An 18,462-nucleotide genomic window follows, 5' to 3' on the forward strand; every position below is an offset into this window, starting at 1 on the left:
TTCTCTTCTCTTCTCTTCTCTTCTCTTCTCTTCTCTTCTCTTCTCTTTCTCTCTCTCTCTCTCTCTCTCTCTCTCTCTCTCTCTCTTTCTAGAACAAGGCATTGCTTGCTCTTAAGGAACTCCCAACTAACTTTTGGGGAAGAAAATTTGCTTAGTGAAACAATCAGAAAGCCACATGCAGCAGTCTTTAACCATACAGAATTGAAAATGATCAAGCGATCATTTATATGATGATATATTTCCTGGTTTACATTTAACCAGGACGAGAGAGAACATTGTAAGGGGCAGCTGTCAGACAAGGTCACATAGAGAAGAAAGAAAATGAGACAAAAATCCAAAGCAAGAAGATAAAGAAAAGGAGAAAGCACATGACCATAGCTTCTTGAAGGTTTTGTTAACCCTTTGGAAGGAACTGATTAGCATAAGAGCTCCACTGCTGCGGAGCTGTAGCTGACTGTGGATCTGGGAGGCACAGCTCCTTCCTTTAAAAATAGAGATCTTGCTATGTTGCCCAGGCTGATCTTGAACTCCTGGCCTCAAGTGGTCCTCCTACCTTGGCCTCCCCAAGTGCTGGGATTATAGGTATGGAATACCATACCCAACCTGTTTTACTTCTAAGCTAGCCTTAGAGAAATGGGGGGCCTGATTATCTGTTTAATTGCTTTATCCCATTGAGGAAATAAAATTTAGAAACATTATAAAGCTATGTCTTGCTGATGAGCATAAAGTCAACTGAAGTTCACTTACTGTAAACAGTACATTCTAACACAAAATATATTTAGGAAGAATCTTCCACTTCTTCCATAGGCAGGATATCCTCACAGTATTGTTTAGGAAATGCTCCATCAGTCTCCTGTAGCTCTACTTTTTCCTCACAATTCCATCTATTTACATCTGTCCTAAAGCTTGCTGTCTAGGGTCCAGCCTCTCCCACCTCCAGCCCATTTTCCACCTTTCTGACAGTTAACTTTCTGAAAAGCAGACCTGATAACACCACGTAATTGCTGTAATGCCTTCAGTGGCTTTCTGCTGCTTATGGGCTAGAAGGCAGGTTCCTCAGTCTGGAATCCTAAGTACTTTAGTTGGTTTCTGCTTTCTTTTTCAGTTTCGTCTGGTCCATACCTTCCTCATGTCCATACACTCAGCTCCAGTCTAGTGCTTTTTGATGAAATCCTGTTTATCCTTTAAAACCCAACCCAAATGTCACTCCCTTAGATAAGGCTTCTCTGGAAAAATTGTTTTCCCCTCTGTTCTCACAGCACACTGGCCAGGTGCCTATGGCAGCACCTGTGACTTCTTATTACACTTCAGTGGCTCACCTTTCTCTTCCCTGACCAGATTCAGAGCTCCTCAGGGAACCACAAAACTGTCATTCATCTCAAAATCCACAGGGCTTGTCCAGTGCTTGTTTGGGAGGGCAGAGGGTTGTGGGAGTGGGAAATCAGTGTTCAATGTTTAACCAGGCTAAAAACGTCTGTTTCAAAGGTAGTTAAAGGGCTATAGTCATCACTTCTGGTGGAGGGAGCTGAGGAACTTGGTGACAAATTAGACTTTGACAACCTTGGAGAAAGAGCAAAACTACATCAGAAAAAGCCAAGGAAGATTTTTTTTAGGTAGGAGAAAGAACACAGGCACAGAAATAGAAAAGTGTGGGGCATACCAAGGAACGAAAAGTCAATAGCAGTGTGTCTAGCTATTTATTGGTCATGTCTGGGACCGTGCTAAGAGCCCTTTTCAAAATCAACCTTTTAATCTTCACAGAAACCCTGGAAGGTAAGAAATCTAGCCTTAGACAGGTTATATAATTTGCCCAAGTGCCACACTTTGGAGAGGAAAATGAGACTCAAATGGGTCTGATGGGCCCCAGAGTCCAGCTTATGACTAACAGTCCTGCGGAGAGAGTTGTCATTATGGATTCAGGGCCCTGATTTCTTTTATTTTCTCCCTTTGCTGCTGGAAGCTTTCTGTATGCAAGGTCAATTTTTGTGTCTTTTATTACAGGTGCACTGAGATTTTAAATTTATCTTCTGCAGCTCGGAGATTGTACAATGAAAAGGGGAAGGAAATATTTGCCTTAAAAGACCTGCAAAGAGATGAACTGGTAAAGACATGGATTTGAAACTGGCAATATTAATTTATGAATACCCCATCCAAGAAAGAATGCCCTTAAATATAAGAAGCTTTCCATTTTAATCCTTATTTTCTCTCAGAATTATCCTAACTGAGCAAGCATCAGAAAATAATACTAACAGCTGACATTATTCAGAGCTTCCTATGTGTCTGGCATGGTTTTCAGAGTGGTATATAAATTAAACTTTTTTTTTTTTTTTGAGACGGGGTTTCACTCTATTACCCAGGTTGGAGTGCAGTGGCACAGTCATGGTTCTCTGCAACCTCCGCCTCCCATGCTTAAGCAATTCCCCCACCTAAGCCTCCAGAGTAGCTGGGATTATAGGCATGTGACACCATGCCTGGCTAATTTTTTGTATTTTTGGTAGAGATGGACTTCAACATGTTGCTCAGGCTGGTCTCAAACTCCTGAGCTCAGGTGATCCACCTGCCTCAGCCTCCCAAAGTGGTGGGATTACAGGTGTGGGCCACCGTGCCCAGCCGAATTAATCTACTTAATATTCATCATGATCCTAGACTCTAGAAATTAAGGAAGAAACTGGAGAAGGCCAAATTGTTAATCATTTGTAATTTCTGTCTCCTGCTCTGAAGGAGATAAATTCTCTGCTCTTTTTGAGAGCTTCAAAATGTAGTTGTTTAATGGTTTCTTACTAAATGGTGATTTCACTTTTTCGGGACAAAATTATGTCTACTTTTTTCACACACTCTATTTGGGTGACTGGAGAAGGCTGAAAAGCAGAAGGACTTTAGCAGCCCAGCCTTTCCCCTCATTTACAGAATTTGAGGCATCCGTTTGAAAAATTAAAAAAAAAAGATACCTTCCTTGATTGATGCCTACAATTCTTTGAACAGAGAACAAAGCTTGTACCATTTCGTCAGAACTCAACTCAGGCCCTGAACCTAAATAGTCCTGGAGAGAGTCTTAAACAGAAGTATCAATAGCCAATATCAGAGGCAGAATGGCAGGGTGGAGAGTCTGTTGTTCTCAGAGACTGCTAGGTCTCATTTTGAATGCTAATGTCATCTCTCCAAGTGTTTTGTGTGTTTGTTTTTAGTGTTTTTGTTTGTTCTGCTGTGCTATTCACTGTGGGTTTTTGTTTTTGTTTTTGTTTTTGAGACGGAGTCTCGCTCTGTTGCCCAGGCTGGAGTGCAATGGCGCGATCTCGGCTCACTGCAACCTCCGCCTCCCGGGTTCACGCCATTCTTCTGCCTCAGCCTCCCGAGTAGCTGGGACTACAGGCGCCCTCCAGCAAGATCGGCTAATTTTTTTGTCTTTTTAGTAGAGACGGAGTTTCACCGTGTTAGCCAGGATGGTCTCGATCTCCTGACCTCGTGATTCGCCAGCCTTGGCCTCACAAAGTGCTGGGATCACAGGTGTGAGCCACCGCGCCTGGCCCATGGTGGGTTTTTTAAAGAATGAATTTAAGGTAGATTACATTAAATCCTACAATACAAAAAATTAATTTAATGGTAAGTATAGATGAGGCCACCATGGCAAAGCAGGTATGAGTGGAAGGAGGATAAGATGGAGCCAGGAGTGATTGTATATTTGCTAGAAATTAATCTATCACTGCTCTGAAGAGTAACATGAAGATGGAAACATAAACAGTTAGTTACATCATTAAATATGTCCAAAAGAGAAAAAGGAATCTGTTGTTCAAAAGAAGAAATTTTTGGCCGGGCACGGTGGCTCACACCTGTAATCCCAGCAGTTTGGGAGGCCAAGGCGGGTGGATCACCTGAGCTCAGGACTTGAAGACCACCCTGAGCAACATGGCGAAACCCTGCCTCTACTAGAATACAAAAAATTAGCTGGGCGTAGTGGTAGGTGCCTGTAATTCCAGCTACTCAGGAGGCTGAGGCATGAGAATCACTTGAGCCCTGGAGGCAGAAGTTGTAGTGAGCCGAGATCATGCCAGTGCACTCCAGCTTGGGCTACAGAGTGAGAGTCCATCTCAAATAATAATACTAGTAATAGTAATATATATTTACTATTACTAGTATTATTATTTGAAGTTTCCCCTGGGTCTTCTACATAGAATGTCAAATGTTTTTAATAATGACTTTGCAATGACCAGAAAAGTCAGCACTGAGGTTCTCTTTCTTCTTACTGAGCCTTTTTCAATATATCACTTTCTTTTCTCATCTGTAAAGAAATATTTATCTATTTAAGGACATTTAAGAAATACATAAAAGCAAAAAAAGGAGGAGAGGAGGAAAAGTATCATCCATAATCTTGTCACCTGGAAATATCCGCACTGACATTTTGGTGTTTATACTACAAATTCATTTATACCGGGGGTCATTAAACATTTTCTGTAAAGAATGATATAGTAAATATTGTAGGTTTTGTGGGCCATATGGTGCCTGCTGTATATCAGCTCTGCTCTGATGCATGAAAGCAGCCATAGACAACATGCAAATGAATGGGCATAGCTGTATTCTAATAAAACTGTACTCACAAAGAGAGGCAGGGGACCAGATTTGGGTTTTAGGGATAGTTCCCCAATCTCTAATTTTGCCAATCTCTAATTTATTCCTTCTTTCCTACCTTCCTCCCTCTCTCCCTGCGTCCCTCCCTTGCTCCCTTCTTTCCTCCCTTCTTTTCTACCTCCTTCCCTCCCTCACTCCCTTCCTCTTTTCTTCCTTCCTTCCCTCTTCTTCTTACACAATTATTTTTTTAAACTTTTGTTTTGAAATAATTATAGATTCACAGGATGTTGCAAAAATAATATGGTACAATACAAAGACAGTTTTTTCACCTAATACAAAACTCTTGAAATTCATTAAAGTTGTTGCCTTTATCAGCAGTTTGATTTTTTTGAAAGTACTGAGTGGTATTCCATGGCACCACAGTTTTCTTTAATCATTCACCTATTATATTAATAGTACATTTTGATTTTTTTGATTGTCTCCAGTTTAGATTATTACAGATAATGCTGCCGTGACAATTATATACAGGATAAGAGATGCTTTGTTTGATAGGTGTATGTTTCATGTGGAGAACATTGGATCAATCCTGACCTGTCCATCGCTCAGCAAAAGAAACAAATCTTCCTGAGGAACCTAGCATCAGACATTTCCAAAATTCAAATCTTCTGTAGCATACGTAAAATAGAAGGTAAGCACTGGAATTATTTACCTTAATATATGCAGCCAAAATGAAAGGCTTGATGATACTGTTTTTTAAAAAGTCAAAGTTTGTTTAAACAGGGAATATTTCACCTCTGCATCTTGCTGTTTAACTCTTTAAAGTCATTTATATGTTTGACAGGGTTGAGTATTTTAGTTCACACTACAGTTTGAATGTGCAAAGAAAACATAATCTTTTTATTTTGTTGTTAACAGATCTGACCTTCTTTGTGAGCCTCATGCATTCTCCAGTCATGTTTACATTTTGTTCCATCCATTAATTTAATTAGTCCCTTTAGGGATAGCTTTCAGATTTCTCTATCTCCAGACTCTCATGTTAAGTTCCTCTTTAAGATAGACAGAAAGCACTTGGGATGCAGATCTTCTTGCTTCCTGGGCTCTGCTGGCTGAAGTCTATGACTGGAGTGACTTGTGGTTCCTTCTTCTGGTTCAGACGATACTCTGGGTGGGTGTGCTTCCTCCCTGACTCAGCCTTCTCTCTGCTTCCTGTGGCCCTCTGGAGCCTGGCTATGACTGAGTGGTCATCTCTGCAGTCCTTGCTACAGAGCCACCTCACCCCTGCTTGGCATGCACTTTTGGAAAGTTCCCCAAAAAGATTCTCAGCAACTCCTGGGTCTTAGCAGCACCTCCCAGAAACCAGATCCCAGCTCACGTGGCTGGCTGTGCTTCAGACTGGAGTAGCAAGGGTAGCTTGAAAGGGGACGTCATCATGGTGTCCTCAACAATGAGTGGTGTCCTAAACAATGGACAGCGTCCTCACTGTTTCCCCAGTTTAACTGAGATGCCCAAGTGAAGACTGTAGAGACGATCAGGATACACTGTGCTAGTTTTCTGGCTTTCTCTGTCTTGTGCCCTGAATCCCCTCTAACTCAGGAGTGGTGGTTTTTCTCCAGGTCAATCCTGAAGTTAAACCCTTGATACACTAAGTGGGAACTACAGGCTTTTGGAGAAGCCATAGATCATGACTGTATCATCCTGACTTCCACGGTCGACGGCAGTATGCTGTTTGAATGTCAAAAACTATCTTTGGACTTTTGCTTTTCTTTAAGTTCTGATTTCCTCATGATCCTCCTCCTTCCCTTAAGTTTTCTCCAGGAACCAGGACAAAAGTCCATATAGAGAAAAGAAAAAGAGACAAAAAAAATTAGTATAATTTAAAACATTGCCCTATGATATATATTGAACACTGTATAGTAAAACTTTGCATGTGTCATTCAAGGCTTTCACTGGGACTGGGATTGGGACTTCCACTGATGAGTTTTGGATCCCAGAGAATGATCTAAATAATGTAGCCCATTTGAATAATTACAATATAAAATAATTAACTGATCTTTGGAAAGACCTATTTTTAGTATTTTTGACTAAGAATATCTTGAGAGTAAAGAATCTACAAAAATTAAAATTAAATTCAACTGAGTTTAATAAGTAACCTATGAATAGACCAAATAGATGGATTTTTTTTTTTGCATTTGTATTTTAGTGTGTGTTTCTAAATTCCTGATGCTCTGCAATTGTAACTAATATGTCCTTGCAATTTGTGAATTTCTGCTCAGCTCTTGTTTTAGAAATCCAAAGTAACATTGTATCTGGAAGCAAGCTTGCTGTGCATAAACCTGTAGCAATTTTTGGAGAAGAGAAGCAAGTTACAGAACCAGAAGAAAAGCAAATGCAAAAAGATGCTCTAACAATGGAAAATGCTTCCAGTGAAATTCTGTAAGTAATCAACGTAGCCCGAAAAGCTACCTGGCTGCTGTTTGAACTCAGCTCATTAGCCCGATAACAGCACAGAGCCCATGCAGGGAGCTCATGCCAAGTTTGTGAAACTAATGGCAGGTGAAGAGCTAGTATTTAATTAGTTTTCCAGCAACATGATACAATTACAGCTTCAATGTTCAATCATCACAATGATCTATTTTCAGTAATACTGTTATGTTATTATTTTTAAAAGGCTAGAATTTTAGGATAGAAAACATTTATTTGAGGAATTCATCAAGTTTTGTTTCCATAAATATTGACTTCAGGATAAATTAAGCTTCTTCCCTAAGTTCAAGTTAGACACATGTTAATATACAGTTATCATTCGGGATCATTGAAATAGCTTTCTGATTGCTCTCTGTTGCCATAATATCTTCCTTCCAATTCCCCTCCAAGTTAAACTGTAGACAACTAACTTTCTAATGCACAATCCTTTTCACATAGTTTTTTAAGGGTTACCTATTGCAGACAGAAAAACTTATTCATCTGGAATCCCAAGACCTTCTGACCTTGGTTCATGCCTGTCATTGACCCTCATTTGAATTCCCATGCCCGCTGTCTCTCTCTGCCACATGAATTCCAACCTCCAGCTCAGCAACGACAAGCTGTCACCTGCATATTGCACATTCTGTTTATGTTCTGTTGCAGACCTCTGAGCCATATACGAATTTCTCTCCACTGCAGTGCCTTTATTTGCCCCATACTTATCTGTAGAATGACTCTTTAGCATTGAAGTCAGTTACAGCAATGACTGTACCTGGCAATGTACTTGTCAATCCCTCTCTCCCTTGCCTACCCCTCCCTCTACCAGCCTGGGAACTGTTGAGGGCAAAGACTCTGTCACGTGAGTTCTAATCATCATTTACTGAATAAACGAAGGAAAGATTGAATGTGTTTCAAATTATAAAACCAAAAATACCTGACCAATTACCACTGCAATAATTGTGAGAATAATTTATATATCATTGTTATGAATTGTTTCTATCCTCAATTTTAAGAATATGAACTTTTAGGAACCAAACTTCCTTATTGGGATAGGTGATTCATTTGGTCCTATAACTGACAGTAACAAAGGCACCAGAAGGCATTTTTCAGAGAGAATGATTGGTCTTAGATAGCATCTTTCTCAACAGTCAAGGAATTGACCACAAACTGTCACATCCCCTTCTAAAGAAAGTGTCATCTATCCTTTGAGTAATTTAGTCTGCACTTGGAAAAAAAATAAACAGAAAGTAAGAGAAAAGAAAAACATTTTTGAGAGCAAAGATTCTCATTGTTCTGAATCAGAGATTTCATGAAGGCCTGGGGTCCTTGAGGTTAAAAGTGATTGGGTTCTCTCAGAGTACAATGCAGGCTTCTCCTGCATATTCCAAGCAGGCTCTTTTGCTGAAGCCTCTTCTTGAATACTCCTAATAACAGAGAGATCACTGTTTTCAAGGAGGCCCATTCTAACATTTAAGTAATTGTTTAGACCATCTCCATCTTATTATTCCATGTGTTTCTCTGTATTATGCCCTATTCCTCTTCTACTTGGCAGCTCTTAAACTATTTGAAATATTTTTTAATACCCTGGGTTATCTATTTTCCAGGCTGTCACTACTCATTTGAACCATTTCTGATGACACAATCCTGAAATCATCCTAAATCATCTTACATTAGGAAGTCACTGTAAGATTTTTCCCAGACTTTCTTAAATGTGCTTGTTTGGAGGTTTTTGCATCTTTGAAAAATGGGATGATTTAAGGAGGGACATGCATAAAGCCAGCAGCTAGAACATCAGTCTAGAAGGATCCTTCTTGATTGCTTTTTTATCATAAAGGTGTCTGGCACAAACAATAAGAAAAATGGAAAAGAAATTCTGGTAGCACTTGCCTACCATTTTTGTGCTTTGCAGAAAAAAAAGACTTTTGGAACATAGAGAGTGGGGCAAACTTTCTCATTTCCTCACTGAATCACAGGTACCTGCCCACCTCTTAAGCCTCGTCTAGAACTACCATCCCCTCACTCACTGCGTGTCACACCACTGTCTTTCTGTTCTTCAAATGGGCTAACCATAATCTTGCTTCATCGCCTTTTCATTTGTTCTTTTCTCTGCTTGGAATGCTCTCCCTCTAGATCCTCACGTGACTGGCTCCTTCCTATTGCCTATGTCTCAATTCAAACATCACCTCTCAGAGAAGCCTTCTTTGACTCCATTGCTAAAGTAAACCTTACCCCATCCCAGTCAATTTCCATTGCAATATCCTATTTTATTCAATGTATGGCATTTATCTTGTTTATTCATCTACTTGTCTATTTAATCTCTCTTCTTCCCACTAGAATGTAAACTCCGTGAGCACTGATAACTTACCTGTCTTGTAGATGTTCAATAAATATTGATTAAAGGAGTGAATAACTAATGAATGATTTGTTCTATGAATGAACAAATCAATTAATAAAGCAAGATGGACTGAAAAATGACTGTTCTAAAACTGACCTGACTATATACCTTATTTGCCAGGAAGTTCAAGAGCTGATAGAGAAATTCTGAGTAAGAAAACTAAACCTCTGGATTTGGGTGAAGAATCTTGTTTGCATCTGTCTAATTTTGTTAAAGCTAAGAATGACTTTTTTCCCTCTCTTTTCCTCAAAGAAATGGAATTGGTGAGAAAGCTGTGGTTTTTAATTTTAACACAAGATGGCACTGTTGTTTTTTTTAACTGCAAAAGGAGAGTTTTGCCTTGAGAAGCCGCTTGTGCTGCCTGCAGTTCTGAATGAGGCAGTCATTACCCACCAGTTTCAAATCTACATGTAATACTTCTATTACATTTGAAAAGAGTACGGTCAGCTGTGCTAGCACAGGAATTGTCCCTGAAGATTTTGGTAATTTAATAATGCTTGTAGTTACATCAAATTATCGCAAGCACCTTGGTGATCAGTCTGTCCCACAGAACTTTATTTACAGGTATGCAGATTTAGAGTGCTGAAATAGGCTTGCTGCTTTGCCTGTATATTTATCCTTCCTCAGTCAAGCAGTCCTCATATCACGATCCCACTGAAGGCAAATGTGCTCTCAACAGTGGCCTGGAACTTTATATATACAGATCTATATGGCAGCTACTGATCCCCTTTATATCTTCATTTTAATAAGAAGTCAGAAGGCTGACTCAATTATTCAAACTATGACTATTTACTCTGTTTAGTGTATTATTCTCTGTCAAAAGCTGGCTTATATGTGCAGATGCTATTTGAGTTTCTCTAGATTTCTCTGTGGAGAAATCTTGGAAAAGTTAAGATTTCTTAGCCTTGTCTAATGAGTAAATTTTACAAAACCGGGTAATCTAGGCTGTACTGTTCCAGTCAGAATTATGACACAATTATGGGGTAGACAGAGGGAGTCTCATTACATGTTCATTGTGAATTTCTCAAACTACCGAGTAGTCAATCTTTATGATTTTTGAAATACAATACATGGTCTCATTTTTTTCTGAGTAAACATGACAAAGATGAATGCTGTTTATTATGTGATTGGGGGATTTTATTTGTAGCCTTATATTAAAAGATCTAAATGATGTATTAGTAAGATGTGAATTTCAAATATCAGGCACCCTTATGGAAATAAGATTTATAGATCCACCAACATCCTGCGGAATATGATCAGACTACACCTCAGAAAAAATTTTATGAGCACAAATGAGATTTCTTAGATTTGTGTTTGCTTCTGAACCCTGATAGAGATTCACACGCAAGAGCTCATCTTCGAATGAAGGCTTGTCACACACTTCTCAGGTATGCCTGGCAGGAAACTTCGCGTGACTTTGATGAGGATGACAGTCTTCCAAAGAAAATGGAAAAAGGGCTCTTTGAAAATGTGGAACCACAGAAGAAACACAGGTAAAAAGTTGCAAAGGAATGCTCTTAAAGATTTCTGTCTAGTGTTAGTTTTCTCACCTTGGGACACATATATTCCTAAGAGTTTTCACTGCTCTTAGCTGCTGTTTCTATCAACATGCACATTTTTGTCTTATGGTTTTGATTAAAATATTTACAAAATTTTGCGGGAACGTCCTTTACTTTTTGGTTTATTTTGCTCAGCGTATAATTTCTTACTCATTTGTGTGTTTTTCTATTAAACAGTATGCTTATCCACCTTTGCCTCCTAACAACTTAGCACAGAGCCTGTATATTTGTTGAATGAGTGTGCGAGTGAACTTATGAATAAGCATTTAAGATGCCCTGATATTTTTAAGAAATTCAGAAAATGCAGTTTCTTCCTTGTTAATGTTTTTTGTCAATGTCTAATGAAATGACAGGAATATATAGTACTTTGTATTATTTCGTAATCTAATACTTTGTATTATTTCATAATCTTTAGATATTTACTTGACATTACAGCAGTTACTGGAACATGTGAATTAAATGTTTTTGACACTTCAACATTTAGCACTAGGCCATGCACATAGTATGGGCTTATTAGATGTTTATAGATTAATTTAATTGACAATGTGTTGTGATATGTAACATGTTAATTCTGCTTACTATAAGATCCTTAAGAGAGCCATTTAAATTATTAATTCATCATTATTTTATGATGTGCTATGAATTGTCAGAGGTGAGTTAAAAACTTGGAGAATGGTGTTCTGTTTCCAGGGATACTGTAGACAGAGGATAGAAACAATCATAGTTGGAACAGAATTCCCTTATTTCTCTGTTTTGATTCTACATGCCCCTGCCCCTGTTCTCTTACTTTATTTTTAATTTTACTTTTTCCTCTTTAAATTACCTTGTCAACTGAAGAAGTTCTTTTCTCTTTGCTAATGAATTTTCAAATATTCTCCTGGTAATTTATTTCTGTCACAAAATAAGCTCAGAATTCTACTTCTTGTGTCAGCTTAGAAGTGCAGTGCTAGTAGCGTTGCTGTCATTCTAATGCTGTGGTCTGTCATTGCAAGTTCACATGGTTCACATTGGAGCTCTCACCAACAGAACTTATAATCCCCAGCACATCAAGTGCAGGATCAAGTGCATGGGACATTTTTCTGCCACTAATGGAGGTTTCTTTGTCTCAGCTGTTCACCAAAGCGTAGTGAGTTGCACAAGCATTGCCATCAGCAGTTCGAATACAGAGATGGGCAGATTATAAGCTGTGCTGCTCCTCAGCTAGTCTTGGGGGTTCAAGGTCCCAGTCTCCGGTCAGGCATGGAGGTGGTTTTGGTGGAGAGGAAATCTGATGGTAGTAATCAGCGCTGGATACATCAGGAAGACAGCAGGTAATCCCATTATATTTGGGTTTAATATATCAAAAGGTGAATAGGATCCTAATAAGTCTAGCATGGACCCCACAGAACAAGCTGAACTTATTTGAGAGTTCTGGGTCTTCTATTTAACTTAGCTGATAATTCTTTATCCTAGCCAAAGAAGAGGAAGGGAATAAAATCAAATGTAAATGCTAGGTAAGCTATATACAATTTATCCACAATCAGATTCAGAGAAGGAATGTTCACTGTGATCTCCTGGGTATACAGTTTTATCTGGCCATTGGACTCAAGACCAAACTCTCATCAATGTCATTTTTATGAAATGAAGAGATCAAATAAGAATTCTAAAAAGTCCCCAATTTTCAATTTTTTTGATACTTTTCATTAACTTACTCCCCATCCTTCCCCCAACACACACCTTCCCTCTCTCCTCCACCTTCATAAAATAACCAGTTTGTGATTTCCACTCATGCAGTATAAACTAATTCCTATCTTAGCAAATATATCAACCTAATTCAATGTCTGGTCCTGGATCCAAATTTAAACCAACTACAGTACTGTACAAAAGTTATTTTTGAGATAATCAGGAGAAATATAAAACAGCTTGGCTATCTGATGACATTAAGGAAGTCCTGTTAATTTTGTTGGGTGCAATAATGGTTCAATGGTTATGTTAAAAAAAAGTTCTGATAAGTTGGAAACATATTGTAGTATTTACAGATAAATTTAAAAGCTATCTTAGATTTGTTGTAAGACATTCTATCATAAAAAAAAAATCTTAAAACTTGAGGGGAATGGATGAAACGAGAATGACAAAATGTTGATAGCTGTTAGGTCCATGCTGGTTGATTACACATTTCTCTCTCTCGCTTTTTTTTTTTTTTTTTTTTTTTTTTTGGTGCATATGGAACATTTCTTTAATGAACAAAAAAGAAAACAATTCCCTGTTTTTTAGATTGGTTTGCTTCAAATTCTACCATTAGTGTGATATGGTGGGTCTCCAGGGACCTCTTTAATCTCTTGAAATAGTGTACAAAATGTATGTTTGTGCATCTGTGCAATTTATTTTTTTCTGGGAAAGAGCTGAGATTTTCACTGGCTTCTCAAAAGGTCTGCGATGAAAAAGGCTCATGAATCAGTATTTTGAGGGAGGTTGCACAAGCTTCAGCAGGCGGCAGCAGCGGGGCCCTACATGGACAGGAGAGGAGCTGGTCTTACTCTGCTCACTGAGATGAGCAAAGCCTTCAGCAAGGAGAACTTGCTGGGCTGTTGTTAGAAAAGATGGGAAAAGCAACTGTGTAGACAGACCTGGTGAAAGTGTTTCTTTACCCTATTCACCTGGGCTAAGCTGCCTTTGCAATGTGGAGGTAGGACAGCAGGCTTTTGTTTCTATGAATGGTTTGCCATATAGAACCAGAATTCATTCATTCAGCTACCAAGGGTTACTGAGGGCAGTGTTTTAGGAGCTGTTGCTTTACGAAGAACAAAAGAGAGAAAAAATCTTTACCCTTATGGAGCTAACATCCTAGTGTTTCCTCATTTCTACACTGTATTTAGCAATTTATATTACTGCCTTGGTTTTCTGTATTACAGTAGAGGTCCCTGCTTAAACCTAAATTGGAATTTGAGCATGGCTGATCAATTTGGGAGGACATGCATGGGGAACGAGAATGTGACCCTGCGGCAAGAGAAAGCCATTGCATGAGTTTGACCCAGGATTACTTGGTCATTGGAAGAGAATACTAGTTCTGAATCTTACTCAGTGTCTGTCAGTGTTGTTTTGTTTTGTTTTGTTTCTTTCTTCCTTCCTTTCATTATGACTGCTGTGGAGAAAGAAGGAGAAGGAGAAGTCTTTAAGGGAAAACAGAAAAGATAAATCAGTCTAGAACTCTATGAGATGTTGGGTCATGTGTAGCACTGCCTTGGAAAATCCAACCATGGGTAACACAAAAGAGAAGGACAGTTTCTTTCCATCTCCTCCCACTTTGCAGAACATTCTGTACTTTTGTCATCTTGGGAGCTCCTCATGTCAAGCCATGGAAAAGAGAGGCAGTTAGTGGAAGGGACATGGTGATATTGGTTGATCCCTCATGGGAAACATCAGAGTCCAGAGAGAAGAGGTGGAGCATCGGGGACCCAGTGGGACAGGATTTGCTCATGAGCACAAGTCACCCTCTAGGAACACCCAGACAGACTTAGACAAGAGAGGTTTTGCAGAAGTCTTGTTGATTAGGTGTGGGCATGATTCAGAACTATATATGTCCCATGGCAGAAGTGTGTTTGCACAGTAACAGTAATTCTGAGCTTTATTGCACATCTTCCCTTAGCATATTGTTCTCTTTCATGTAGATGGGTGGCTTTTAAAACTCATTTGTTTTGATAAGCTGGTGAAACCTAGAGAACCGTGTGTTGTTCTCTTTCATGTAGATGGGTGGCTTTTAAAACTCATTTGTTTTGATAAGCTGGTGAAACCTAGAGAACCGTGTGTTACACTATGTAGTGGAACTCAGTGGAAAATTACATTTATGTTAACCACAGTCTTTTTATCGTCCATATTTTACCCAGGCAGTAAATTAGGGTATATATACCCATGTACATTACATATGTGTATAATATATATCACCCTATGGCTGAAAGAGACTGCCCAAGAAAGGATAAACTTGCAATGAGGTCCCCTCCCCAAGGCTGGGGTTCAGGACTCATTAGAAAAGGTATGGTTCCATTCCACTGAATTGCAGAGCAATTTTACTGGCATGCCTGGCCAGAGTTTGGCTGTGGTGGCTGGGTGTCTTAGTCTATTTTCTGTTACTTATAACAGGATACCTGAAACTGGGCTGGGCACGGTGGCTCATGCCTGTAATCCCTGCACTTTGGGAGGCTGAGGTGGGAGGATCACATGAGGTCAGGAGTTTGAGACCAGCCTGGCCAACATGGTGAAACCCCGTCTCTACTAAAAATACAAAAATTAGCTGGGCTTGGTGGCACATGCCTGTAGTACCAGCTACTTGGGAGGCTGAGGCAGAAGAATCGCTTGAACCCAAGAGGTAGAGGTTGCAGTGAGTTGAGATCGTGACACTGCACTCTAACCCAGGTGACAGAGTGAGACTCCATCTCAAAAAAGAAAGAAAGAAAAAAAAAAAAAGAATACCTGAAACTGGGTAATTTGTAAGAAATGAAATTTATTTCTTACAGTTCTGGAGGTTGGAAATTCCAACGTTGAGGGGTGCATCAGCTGAGAGCTTTCTTGCTGCTGGGGACTCTCTAGAGCCCTGAGATGGCACAGCTCATCATACAGCACAGGGCATCACACAGCACAGAACATGGTGTCACATTCCTTTTCTTATAAACCCACTAGTTTCACTCCCATTATGACCTATTAATCCATTAACCCTTTCATCTATGGATTAATCCAGGCAGACCCCTCTTTATCCAATCACCTCTTAAAGACTCCACTTCTTAATACTGCCACATTGGGAATTAAGTTTCAACATGAGTTTTGGAAGGGCATTCAAACCATAACACTGAGTGAGCAGGACATAATACTCCGGAACATATAGGGGGGTGGAGTCAGTTGCTGGGCACACCAGCATGCAGAGGGAATGGGGTGCTGGTACACTAGGAGGCCTGAAGCATGTGGTGTCCATGTCAGGCGGGCACTGAGCAAAGGAACAATAGGCAAGCCCAGGCTTGAAGGTGCTGGGAGACCTGCATCCTGGGCACCTGGCTGGAGCAGAACATCACTGGGTATTCTTACTCCCAACCGCTGACCCCCTGCCACAGCCAGAAAGAGCTGGAGAGCCCCTTCATCCTGCAGTCTTCTTCCAGCACTCTCTACTGAGAAAGCTTAACCTCACACTTACTGTGGGGGAGAAATTCTTAAAGGATTCACATTCATTATTACAGAGCATGCATGGAGCTGAGAGGCAACACAGTGCTAAGTGGCACAGAGGGAGATCTAATCTGGTCATGCTACTTTGTAATGTGGCTAATCCTGTTTTCCCAAGGACCTTTCACCTGGTGAGTAACCCTGACCTTGTGCTGGCAGTGTCTATGACCAAGACTGGAAATGAAGTTTGTGGCTATCCAGTTATTGTTCAGGTAAGATACGTATGGCTAAAGATTAGTCATGGCCTTTTAATTAAATTTAAGTAAAGCTTTATGCTTCCTTGTAGTGGAAAAGAAAACTGTCTTAGGATCCTATTTGAATGTTGTTAAAATATTTACAATAGTCTGCCTAGATTTTAAATTGAACATGTTCATGTACCTCTTAATTTAGTTTAGTCCAACAGATGGTGATTGTGGGCTTGCTGCATGTCAGGCACTATGCTAGTTACTGAAATCAAACCCAATGGCAAGCATGAGAAATTGTCCCAACAGTATTCATGAAGCTTATGGTCTCAGTGGTGGCTGCAGGCAGGTGGATGGCTATTAGATGCACCTAAATTTGAACATCAGGAACATATGCAAGGCCCCCGTTTCTAAAGGCCTTGGCAGCTGGAGAGAAAGAACCTAGTCAGGGAGGTCTTCCCGAAGGATGCAAGATCATCAATGTTAATTCTACCAAACGACCCATTTGAAGTTCTCTTTTCATTCACTGTTGCAAATGCTTATAGCAGCCAGACAATTTATGGAGACTCCAGAGAAGTCTGGCTTTATTTGAGTTTTGGAAAAGACCTAGGAAGATCTTTTTTTTTTTTCTTCATATTTTTCTGTCATTCTCACATGCTTATAACCAAAACCACTCCTACAGGAGTATGTGTTTTTCCTTGCTAGTAAGGGAGGAAGTGTAGAAGCATTCCTGCTTTGCATTTACTTTCTGTGTCCTCCGCAGTATTTTCCATCCTCTTGTTGAACAGAATAGATTGCCTCCAAATAATATTTGTTTTATTCTGTGTTTTTAATAGCAATGAGGCAACTTGTTTTGCAGGCCCTGAATCCAAAATTGAGACATAGCAATCTGGACAAATACCAAAGCTTAATTAAGTCTTCTATCCTGGTGATAAATATGGACTAAAAAGTTATTCTAGGAGATACAGTACATATAACAATACGTTCTTCTCTGTCAGGTGCATCTTCAGTGCAGACCACAGTGAGATACAACTCCACACACATACAATTTTAGTACCTTAATCATTTTCATAAAATTATAGATATGGATGGTTTCTCCCAGGGTTACCATTTCGTAAGAAATAATTTGAACCCAAGGTAATTTGGATTACCCTTCAAGAATTTTTTGTTGCTAGTGTTGTATTTATTGAAACAACTGGTTTGTGAGAAAATATTAAAGTTCATGTAAAATAATAAAAATGAGGCATGACAGGTTAATGCTATTAGACCCTTTTCTGTCCCTTGAAAATATAGTCTTTGGTTTTCCAGACCTCTGAGGGAGGCTTTATTGTCTGACCCATTAAATCAATTCTTGGGACTCATTTATTTTCTTCTTTGCTATTAAGCTCTCGCTTGGTAAAGTGGATGTTATTAATTACAAAAGTTCCTTGAGGTGTTATGATATATTTAATTAGGACTAGTCTACTGGTTTAAGTTCTGTTCAATTGAAACTATTTCTTTACTTGTACTTGAGCCAACTTTCACAATTAGAATAAATACATTGTTTCTATTACATGTTTAACTGAATGTACTTAAGAAATAAACCTCTTTGATAATCAATGAAATGTAAATTAAAATAGCAACAAGGTACTTTTTATCATTTATTATATTCATGTTTTGGAAATATTGCCCATTTTTTGGCAAGAATGTAAGGAAAATGGGTCATTTAGTATATTATTGGCACAAGTGCAAAGTAAAATAATTTCTCTAGAAGGCATTTTGATATAATCTTTAAAATGATTTTTTTTTATCAGCAACTCTACCTCTAGAAATTCGTCCTAAAAATTATCATGGATTTCCCAAATATTTATTTACACTATTTGTTTATTTTAGAGAAATTTTGAGAAAGAACCTACATGTTTAACTATTGAAGATTAGTAAAATATCCCTACAATGAAATGGTATATATTTTTACGAGATGTTAGAAAAAGATTCAGGGAATATTGTTAAGAAAAAAAATTGCAGTTACCAAATTGTATGCATTTTATGATTCTATTTTTGTAAGTCAAATAATGTGTATTTATAAAGATAAAAAGATTTCATCTCTAATCACTAAAATTTCAAGAGTAGTAGTTGTTAC

General features: G+C 39.0%; 1 protein-coding gene across 1 annotated transcript in view; it reads left to right on the forward strand.

Annotated features, from left to right (window-relative positions):
• The window catches only part of DCDC1 (doublecortin domain containing 1), a 445,002-nt gene that overhangs the window by 394,289 nt on the left and 32,251 nt on the right, over positions 1–18,462 (forward strand). The window contains exons 21-26 of the mRNA XM_031936696.1: positions 2,002–2,101; positions 5,116–5,251; positions 6,837–6,996; positions 10,753–10,911; positions 12,087–12,287; positions 16,280–16,373. Of these exons, the coding sequence (XP_031792556.1) occupies positions 2,002–2,101; positions 5,116–5,251; positions 6,837–6,996; positions 10,753–10,911; positions 12,087–12,287; positions 16,280–16,373 (850 nt within the window). The remainder of the gene's footprint in view (positions 1–2,001; positions 2,102–5,115; positions 5,252–6,836; positions 6,997–10,752; positions 10,912–12,086; positions 12,288–16,279; positions 16,374–18,462) is intronic.

The sequence above is a fragment of the Piliocolobus tephrosceles genome, chromosome 13 (assembly GCF_002776525.5).
Source record: "Piliocolobus tephrosceles isolate RC106 chromosome 13, ASM277652v3, whole genome shotgun sequence".
NCBI classification, from domain to species: Eukaryota; Metazoa; Chordata; class Mammalia; order Primates; family Cercopithecidae; genus Piliocolobus; species Piliocolobus tephrosceles.